Below are 11,016 nucleotides of genomic sequence, written 5' to 3'. Positions count from 1 at the left end.
AACCTCTGGGTTACAATTATGAGTCTCTTATAATCCAAATAACAGAATGACTTTTCAATATTATTGATCTCCACTCACATTTAACTGCAGTTCATTTAGTATGATCTGCCTTTCGATTTGATTTGATAATTTTTTTTGCTTAAAAAGGTATTCTGTCCACTGCTATGTACACACACACACACACACACACACACACACACACATATTGTGGCAATCAAATCGATATCATTAGTGATCCTACTTTTCCATCAATTGCTAGGGAGGTGTATTAGTGACCCAACACACTTAAGGCTTTTCTTTTTCACCTAAATGGCATAGTTTGGTTGCTGTAGTGTAAGATGAGGTTGTGATAAACGTTCAAGGCAAACAACTGTTTGAAGTGAATATTCAATGCTGCTTCTTGGCTCAGTTTGTCTTCCCTGACGTGAACACGTGACAGCTGGGACACTGACGTGAACACGTGACAGCTGGGAACACTCCCATGTTGTCGTAACTGGTGTCTTTTCACTTCACCTTTTCTGTATCGTGTTTTGGATATCCCATTTTGTGTGTCTGCATCTTCTCTAAGGCCTCAGTGTCTTTTCCGAGGATCTAAAGAACTTCTGTGTATATCTGTGTCACATGTGTGTTAGCCTCCCAGCCTGCCAGAGGGGAAAACCCTTGCCAATAAGAGGGTTTCTCTGGGGCAGGAACCCTGAAGTAAGCCTTCTTGGATCAAAAGGTAATTGGGGTTTAGCCTGATCCAATTTTGGGCCTCCATTTAAACTCATCTACCTGTTTAGAATTAGCTGTCTCCTATTTCTCTCACTTCTTACCTGGTTTGATCACCATGCTTCCTTATATAACCCAGAACCACCTTCCTATGGGGAGTACCACCCACAATGGGCTGGGACCCATATCAATCATTAATGAAAACCTCCCAGGACAAGATGGAGGCATTTCTCATCACAGATGACGCAAGCATGTATCAAGTTTCATGGTGCTAAGAATAGTCCCCATAGGCACATACATTTGAATGCTTAGTCATCATGGAGTGGAACGCAGAGGGTGGAAGGATTATGAGGTGTGGCCTTTTTGGAAGTGGAAGGGTTGCTGAGGGTGGACTTTGAGGTTTCAAAAGCTCATGCCAGGCCCAGTCTCTGCTCCAGCACCTGCTGCAAGGTGCCAGCCATGTTCCCCACGATGATGATAATGAGCTAAATGTCTGAAACTGTAAACAAACCCCAGTTAATGATTTCCTGGCTGGGAGTGTCTTCACAGCAATTGATACTGACCAAGACAGGACCACAGAAAAGCTAACAAGCACAGACTACTCCCTTCAGCTCTGAGGGAAGGATCAGGTGCTCAGACAAAGCCCTACTGGATGGAGCACCACTGAATGACCAGAGAAACCACATCATGGGATGTACCAAGACTCATTTATTGTCCCCAAAAGGAAGACTCACAAAGAGGACCAGCTTCATTGAGAAGCTGTAGTGGTTGTTCTTCGTGGTCCAGGGATGAGAAGTTGGGAAAAAGGGTTTATTTTAGCTTATAGTTCAGAAGGATTCAGTCCATATTAGTGAGGAGGACATATAGTGGGTAGAGAAGGCGAGTGACAGGAGCAGGACCCTGACTGGTCACACTGTCTCACTAGGAGACACAGTGAACAGTAAGTGAGGCCTCTCCGTAATGCCCCACTTCCTACAGCAAGACTTTACCTCCCAGAAGTTTCCATAACCTTCCCCAAACAGTGCTGCTAGCTGGGGACCAAGGCTTCAAGTACAGGAGTCTATAGGAAACAGTTAATATTTAACCTCTGTGTCTGTGGTTTAAATGTAAAATGGTTCTGAAAGGCACGGAATGGAGGAATCTGATAGCAGGTGAGCAAAATGGAAAATTGTCCTCTTATTCAGATTGAGCCAATGCAAAGTTAAAGAAACCCACAATACCATAACTTATTTGTATTTTATTCATTGCATCCTTCAGGGGCATCTGCAGATGCCTGAGGAGCTATACCATGCGAAAGGGACAAAGCTCAGGAGTTCTGGCTGGATGCAGGGCTGAATATGTAAGAATGCTCAAAACACTGACGGCCTTTCTATTAGAATAAGACCTGTAGTCGGTGGATCCAGACACTCATGATCAGAGATGGAGAGAGGCTTGGCTTTGTGGTCAGTTCTGTTTCTGAATGTCTAATGGCTCGAACAGACTTAAAAAGGAAGCATATATTGTTGCCTTGATCTGTAAATCAAATTAAGAGTTAAGGAAGACTGAAAGACCAAGGAGAAGCCTGCTAAGCTGCAGCAGCAAGTCAGTAGCAAACACTGTCTGGGTAGAACAAGAGAGAATACTGTCCCCTCAAACTTGGAGTGTGGATCTCCCGCAGTCACTTGTTCAGCTTGAGTCTGACACTAGCCAAAGTCAATTGATGATGGAGCCAATGCAGGATCCCAGAGATTGTTATTCCCGAGGCTGCCAGAGGTTGCTGGCCTACAGACCTGAGTATGACCATCCTGGTTGTATCACACTGTTGTATCAACCTTGGGGCCTTGAACATCTAACTATCAAATGTCCACGTCACTTAAAACTGCAGTCATGCCTTGATATGACCAGTAGATAAAATGTAGCCATTGTTCCAAGCATGAAAACCTAGGGTGGCCATTTTCCTACTTGGAAGGACCACATGGGAAACTTGAATCCCACTGATATAGCCATAAAGATTTTAGATTCTGACAAGGAAAAGGAATTTTCCTTTACCAAGGGATGCAGAAGAGCTCTACAAAAGTCAGCACTGGAAGGTCATCTTGCAGAACACCAGCAAAGACAAATGCTACATGGTGGTGGTGAAGAGCTAAGTAAGGCAGCTGCCATGTGAGTCCAGCAGGAGCTTTTCTGGGGTTCATTAGACAACACTTGTTGCCCCCATGGTAGGTGGCAAATGGGGATTTGAGTAAACATAGGTCTGGCAAAAGCTTGCTAAGCAATACTCAGAGGGGAGGCCTGAGGATAGGGACAATATCTGGGTCACCTATCAAGCATGTAATCAAGAGGCTACAAATGAAGGCTGAGACAAAAGATCTAGAATAAGCACGGACAAACAATACAAGCAGTGGCCTGTGATAGGTTTCACCCTTGATTTTTAGGGAATGAGCTATCAGACCTAGATATCCACACCTGGGAAAGGAATGAGGGTGGTGTGGGTTGGGAAGATGTAAAAGTCAGGCACTGAAGCAGGCTGAGTGTCTTACACAGCCCAGCAGATCTCTGACTTGAGTATTACTACCATAACTGTCACACATTGAGTCCAAGGGACCAGGTCCATTTGTGATTCTCTTCACTAAGTTATCAGATGTGAACAGCCCCAAGAAAAATTGACATAGAAGTCTGAGGTTTGGAGATAGTTGCAATCAGAGGATGTAGTATGATAACATGATCACCCATTTGGTCTGGGTATTGGTAAAAACTCTAGTGGTGGCCTGAGGAAACAAGCTTCACCAGGAGCAGAAGCCAGGAGCAAATCCAGTCCCCGGGAACCAACCCAGTCCCAGGACACTGGATCAGGATTGAGCCAGCAACCAGATCCAAAGTCAGTGATCTCCACCAGAACAGGTCCAACTCTGAGCCAGGGACTTCTGCAGGAGGGGATCCTGAAGGGGCATGGTTGATCGACAGTTATGATTAACCAGACTAGCTTTAATATATAATATTCAGCTTTAATAAAGGAAAGAAAAGGGAACTTACAAATCCAAGGTTCCAGCGAGGAGCACAGGAAAAACAAAGAGAAGGTGGGCCGCATGCCCGCAAGATTTTATAAGTAAATATTAGCCTAAGGGTGACACGCCTTACAAACAAGGTGATTGGCTGGGCTTCCCCTCCATCTCCCTCTTTTGTCTAAATAAGACAGAACCAAACCAAATACAACTATATACAATAGGAACAAATAATAAATATAAAATTACAAACAACAAATAATATTAAGCAAGAAACATATAACAAAAGTTTTACTAAACATTCTATTTCAAGGAGTCTAAATAATGTAGAGGGTAACTACAATTATCTAATCTTCAACCCCATCAAAGATCTGAGAAGGGAAGTAATATTACATAAGCAACCAGGAAGTACAAATGAGAAACTTCCAAAATGTGCAACAAATGACAGAGACAACTGACTACCTGTGCAATCACCCAAAGTTTCGTTTTGCAATGTTGAGGCAACCAACTTTGGCTAAGGCCTAACACAACTGACATAACATTTTTCAAAGGCAAGGAACTTTTTGTAGAACTATCCTACCCTGTCTTGGCAAGATAAGACAATCCTGTTTTATCCATTTATGGATATTCTGTATCTTTGTCAGTAGTTGAGGTATGGGCTTTTCTTTGCCCAAAGGCCAGTTCTGCCAAGAAGACAAGCTCCCAGTGGAGTGTCTTTGGTGCTCAACGTTCTCTCGGGAGTAGAGTGGTGTTGCCAGGAGTGATTGTGTCTCATAAGTACAAAACTCTAGGTTAGATTAAAGGCCAAACATATATGGGTATTGGTAAAAAATAAATGACAAACATATATGACTATTGATATATAATTCTCTACCTATCTAACTTGGAGACTAAGAGAATAAACAACTGTGCAATAAATGAGGGCAATGATCTCCAAATGTAAATGTCATTACATAAATAATATCAGAGGTAGAAATGTTCATTGCAATATGGTAAATATCTCAATATAACAATTGTTTTAAACAGAGGTAGAAGCATACTCTCATACAATAGAGGTAGAAGCATACTCACATACAATGTTCAATATACAAGAATCAACACCAATGCAATTTTCTAAAAACAATAACTCACAAATACCAATCATCCCATCAAACCAGTTAATCCCCCCCTTTTTTAAATAAACACCCCTGAGTCCATATAATACCTCCCCCATTCCCTCAACCCTATACCAACTACTAAATGATGTCCCTAAACCTGAGGGCAAACTCTGTTGGGAGAGGAGGCGTCGTCCTCTAAGATTGCTTCCAGCTGACATGGGGGCGACGTTCTTCTCAGGGGGTTCTGTGAAAGCAAATAATGGTAAAATTCCCAGATTAACATTTGGTCGAGAAAATTGTAACTAGCCTCTGTTTTGAGGAGGTCCAGCCAGAGTATTGTCAAAATTGTGCACCATTTGAAACTGTCTTGTGCAATTGGTACCAAAAAACAGGTCTAATTTTAGTGCTATTAAAAACATGACGTCATAGTAACCAGGTGAAATTGATGTTGTGGGGCCCCATCTTCATCCTGGAAACTTCAAAGATTACTGAAGGAAAATTTGTTATTTGTTACAGAAAAGGTAAAAATTATCTACAAAGACATATACAGACATATATATTCAATGGAAGGTATAATAAAGACAGACACAGATATGAGGAAAGGCAAAGAAAGTTTATCAAGTATCATCATCATCATCATCATCATCATTATTATTACTATTATTATTCTGTCCCATTTCATGGCCTCTGACCTGAGACAGAAACTCTGAGATATCTCTTAACAGGCTTGGAATTGAAGAGGGACTAAGCCGTAGTCCAACTCCAAAACCAGCTCTACATATGTATAAATAAAAGCACAGTAATGCATATATATATATATATATATATATATATGTAAAAAAGTTTTATACTTACTAAACCTATTCGGGTTCCGTGTTGATCCATATAAGATTGTAACTAGTGTCCATGAGTGTTTAAATATCCAGAGTCCCTTAAATTCTTTGAAGATGAGTGGTTTCCTGTGGAGATAAGAAAAGAACCCTGCCCCCAACCTATGTTTTTCTTACCATCAGTATGATCGTCATCCTTGTGAATGAATTTTTCTTTTTGAAAGGGCTTCTCCTCTTCAAATCGAACCTTTATTAATTTTGACGGTATCCACAATTTTTCCTCTCCTGTGGAGAAAAGAGCAAAACCCCTTCCCCAACACAGCACATCTCTTGGCTTCCATTGCGAGGTCAGCACATCCTTGAAATAAACTGGTTGATTTAATTCAGCAGACTTTTCCATTATCCAATGTCTTTCTGCAGCCGTTGTCCCCTTCTCATTAGCACTGAGAAAATTCAAGGTTAATAAAGCATTACATAACCTATTTCTAGGGGCATTTTCCACCCATTTCTGTTTAACATATCCTTTATAGTTCTGTTTGATCTTTCTATGACAGCTTGACCTGTAGGATTGTATGGTATACCTGTAACATGCTTAATATTGTAATAAGCAAAAAACTGTTTCATTTTCCTAGAGACATAAGCTGGACCATTATCCATCTTTATTTGTGTAGGTATACCCATGATGGCCCAAACTTCTAATAAATAAGTGATTACTGAATCAGCTTTTTCTGAGCTTAAAGCAGTTGCCCATTGAAAACCTGAATAAGTGTCAATGGTGTGGTGTACATATTTTAATTTGCCAAATTCTGCAAAGTGAAACACATCCATCTGCCAGATTTCATTCCTTTGAGTGCCCTCTGGATTACTTCCTTCAGGCAGTGGTGTTTGGTTATAGAAAGAGCAAGTAAGGCATTTCTTTACAATCTCCTTAGCTTATTGCCATGTAATAGAAAACTTTTTCTTCAAGCCTTTGCTATTGACATGATTTTTATGAAATTCAGAGGCCTGCAGCACACTACCAATCAACAATTGATCAATTTCTGAATTACCTTGTGCTAGAGGACCTGGCAGACCCGTATGGGATCAGATGTGTGTTATATACATAGGGCAAAGCCTGTTCCTGATCATGTCTTGTACCTGGATAAACAATGAGTTTAGTTCTGTATCATCAGGTATAAATTCAGCAGTTTCAATATGTAAGATAACTCTTTCTGCATATTGTGAGTCAGTAACTATATTAAGAGGTTCTTTAAAATCCCTTACCACCATAAGGAATTTGTTCCACCTTACTCAAATCTTCTGATTTGTAACCTGCCTTCCCTGATTTATTAGCATCAGTATAAAATGTACAGGCTCTGGTTATCGGAGCATCACGGATGATTTGAGGAAGAATCCAAGAAGTTCTCTTTATAAAGTTAAGCCTCTTGATTTTTGGATAGTTGTTGTTGATTTCTCCCCAAAAATTAGCACAAGCTCTTTGCCATGGTTCGTTATCTTCCCACAACTTTTTTAGTTCATCAGCAGTGAAAGGCACTATAATTTCTGCTGGGTCTATGCCTGCTGGTCGATGAAGTCTCAATTTGCCTTTTATAATTAATTCAAAGACTTTTTCCACATAAGTTTTTATTTTCTTACTTGGTTTATGTGGTAAAAAGATCCATTCAAAGATAATATCATCTCTGTATTAAAATTACTGTAGGAGAAATTTTGGAAGGCACTATGACGAGAATATAACTGAGCTCTGCATTCACCCTGTCCACATGTGTCTCTTGTAATTTCTCCTCAATCATTGTCAGTTCATTTTCTGATTCAGCTGTTAATTCTCTGGGATTGTTTAAGTCTTTTTCACCATCCAAAGTTTTATTTAAATGAATTATCATATCAGGTGTTATCCCAACAGCCGGTCATAAGCTGGAATGTCTCCTAACAACCTTTGAAAGTCATTGAGAGTCCGTAGCCGATCTCTCCTAATTTGTGCCTTTTGTGTCTTAATTTTTTGCAAACCTATTTTATAACCTAGATAATTAACAGAATCTCCCCTCTGAATTTTTTCAGGAGCAATCTGCAATCCCCATTTAGGTAAAAGTATTTTTACTTCTTCAAACAGTCTCTAAGGTTTCCGTGTTTGAATCAGATAACAGAATATCATCCATGTAATGATAAATTATAGACTTGAGAAATTGCTTGTATATTGTTTGCAATGGTTGGTTTACAAAGTATTGGCACAGAGAGGGACTGTTCAACATGCCCTGTGGGAGGACAGTCTACTGGTATCTCCTTGTAGGTTGAGAGTTATTATAAGTAGGCACTGTGAAGGCAAACTTTTCTGTCTTTTTCTTGTAAAGGTATAGTGAAGAAACAATCCTTTAAATCAATAACTATGAGAGGCCATCCTTTTGGTAATAAAGAGGGCAGAGGAATTCCAGATTTCAGAGAGCCCATAGGTTGAATAACCTTGTTGATAACCCTGAGATCTGTCACCATTCTCCATTTACCAGATTTTTTCTTAACCACAAATACAGGAGAATTCCAAGGGATGGTAGATTCTTCTATATGTCAGTCATCTAATTGCTCTTGTACCAGCTGTTCTAAAGCCTGCAACTTTTCCTCAGCTAAAGGCCATTGCTTTATCCATATTGGTTTCTCAGTCAACCATTTTAGAGGCAGGGCTGTTGGTATCTCCGAAGGGCCATCAATTGTTTTGCGTTCTTGTTTTTTTTTTTTTTTTAAGATTTCCAAATCAATTTATTCTTAATACCCCAACAGTTGGCAGCACCAAATGTTAACAAAACCAATTAAAATTAGCCAAATATCTAAGACACATGTACAAAAGATATACAAATTAAAACCATTTAAAAAGCAATGGATACCATAATTTGTCTGTGGCTATACCATTTACATTCTGAAATGATTGTGAAATTCAAGCCCAAGTAAAAACTGTCCATTGTGAACTCTGACTCCCATTCTAAACAAAGGTAGTCTTTCTTATACATTTAGTGTCTCTTGTAGGTTAAGAGAAACACCATGATACTTTGAATGTTTGTACCCTTATCAACTGTTGGACATGCTGTGGTGCTCTGAGGTAGGTCTGGTAAAGGTCCATGAGACAAGGCTTAAGACTTTCCAGGGTATATACAGTCTTTTGTACCAGTGATTCCAGCCAGCTTTGTCCTGTGATGGTATAGAGTGCTAAATGAAAGGCAGCTCCAGCAATAAGTGATGGCAAGTACTTTAGGTATGGGTCAGCATCTATCAAACTTAATTCTCCCAAAACATTACTAAGCTTTCCACTTTGCAGTTTGCAAGCTGCTGGTGCAGAAAGTATTGGGTAAGAAACTGATTTACTGTTGGAGCAGCTAAGTCAAAAGCAAGGACTTTCAATACGAGGTGCTCCATTCTCAGAACCTGCTTCTTGGAATAGGTATCATCTGTAATATACACAAACTCTGCTACTTCTGGGGGGTATATTTCTTCAAACTTTGAAGCTAGCAGCATAGCAGCAGTGCCTACAAGCTGAAGCTTCCCTCTTAACACAGACATGGAAGAGAGGAACCGGTCAATGTAGTTCACTGCCAAATGCAGGGTCTCATTCTGTAATTTATATTCTTCTCCCACTTCAACTAGCCAGTCCACAAGGATGGCCCACATACTGTTAGTGATGTCTGGCTGCTTCTTCATATAATCCACTTTAGGTTTACATTTAACCTCCATTTCCCTAAGGTATGTGTGAATATCTTCATGGTAGTTGGGTACTTCATTAACACTCACTGGCTTTTCGTCTTCCAAGACAATAGACATATCCACAGCATGTGGTGATTCAAAACTACCATCCATTGGATAATCAAGAGATACCAGAGGTTTTCTGGCTCCAGGTAAAGAGACAGCTGCATTAAAAGCCAGGGCATCGTCACACTGTGTTTCTTTATGCTCAGCTGGCCTCTTCTGGGTCTCTTCTGCTTTATCCACATGAATAGTAAAGGCAGGCTGTTTACTGTTTTCCATGAAGGACCAACAGCGACATATTCATCATTTACAGAAAGGTCCTTAAGAGGTGCAACCTGCCGAGTCTTGAATCTCTGCTGCAGTGCTTTTCCCCACGTTCCTGACCTTCAGCACTATCTGTGTCCATGGCTCTTGGGCTGGCTCCACCTTCTCGGGGTTGACATTCTCCTGGTCTTCCTGCTGCAGCGAGAGCAGGGCCAAGCCTGCCTCGTGGGGAGCTGCCCGGCATCGCAGCTCCGGTGGTCGGCTGCAGAGTGTGCACTGCGCCTGCCACTCCCAGGCTCTGCGTGGGACCCTGGTGGCTGACACACGGAGCAGGTACTGTGGGCAGGAGGAACCTGGAGCCCAGTGGCCTTGAGCGAGCAGCTCACTGGCCGCCCGCTGTTCATGCAGTTCAAGTCTGTTTTGCATTCTTGTACAGCCCAAATGGCCAGTTTCTGCCTTCTGTAATATCTTTTAATATTTTCATCAGTAATATAGGCTCTAGAAGCAGCAGGAATGTTAATTTGGTTATTCCATTGCTGCAATAGGTCACGGCCCCATAAATTCACTGCAATATTGGCTACATATGGCCTTAATTTTCCTATTTGTCCTTCTGGCCCTATGCATTCAACCCATCTTGTGCTCTGCCTTACTCGAGATAGGGTTCCAATTCCCAGGAACTGAACATTTACGTCCTGAAGAGGCCAATACAGATGCCAAGATTCTGGAGTAATGATACTTACATCCGCACCTGTGTCCAGTAGGCCAGTAATAAAAATGCCATTTACACACACTCTTAACTTTGGTCTTTGTTCATTTATAAAAGTCTGCCAAAATACACGTAACTCATCTTTCAGGCCATTTTTGCTTTTAACAGCAGGCATGGGGCTTTCTAATTTTCCTGACAAGGCATGTTCTCTGCAGTAACCGGAAATGACTGGACCACATTCACCATGGGGGCCTGCGAGAGGCTCCCCCATTGCATTTCCCAATGGCAACGAGTTGCCTTGTCTATCTCTTGTTGACCTACACTCGTTCTTCCAGTGTCTGCCTTTTCCACATCTCCTACATAAACCTGAAGGCTGAGTCCTCCTACATCTGTTATTTCTAGAAGAGGCATTGTTATTATTATTTCTGGAAATCTGTTGTCTGCAATTCCTTTTCATATGTCCTATTTTGCCACAATTAAAACATTTTGTAACTTGATGCCTCCTTTTTGCATTAGAAATTGCTTCTTCTACCCATTCTTCAGTGCCATAGTCAAATGTATCAACATTCATTGTATGCAAGACCCATTCATTCAAGGGCGCTGATCTGAACTTTAAAGGCCCCAGGATCCTTTTGCACTCCACATTGGTATTCTCATAAGCCAAAGACTCAATTATTATACGTCTTGCTTCTGGGTCAGATATC

General features: G+C 41.0%; 1 protein-coding gene across 1 annotated transcript; it reads right to left on the bottom strand.

The window, feature by feature from the left end:
- Nucleotides 1–8,604: 8,604 nt before the first annotated feature.
- On the bottom strand, nt 8,605–10,032 carry LOC119823710 (cyclin-A2-like). The gene is given in 5 exon segments (XM_038343787.2): nt 8,605–8,665; nt 8,667–8,889; nt 8,892–9,614; nt 9,617–9,714; nt 9,716–10,032. Coding segments are annotated over 5 exon segments (1,422 nt in total).
- Nucleotides 10,033–11,016: the final 984 nt, after the last annotated feature.

The sequence above is a fragment of the Arvicola amphibius genome, chromosome 9 (genome assembly GCF_903992535.2).
Source record: "Arvicola amphibius chromosome 9, mArvAmp1.2, whole genome shotgun sequence".
NCBI classification, from domain to species: Eukaryota; Metazoa; Chordata; class Mammalia; order Rodentia; family Cricetidae; genus Arvicola; species Arvicola amphibius.
Note: the sequence above shows the minus strand (reverse complement) of the source record. Positions and strands in the feature narration are given on the sequence as shown.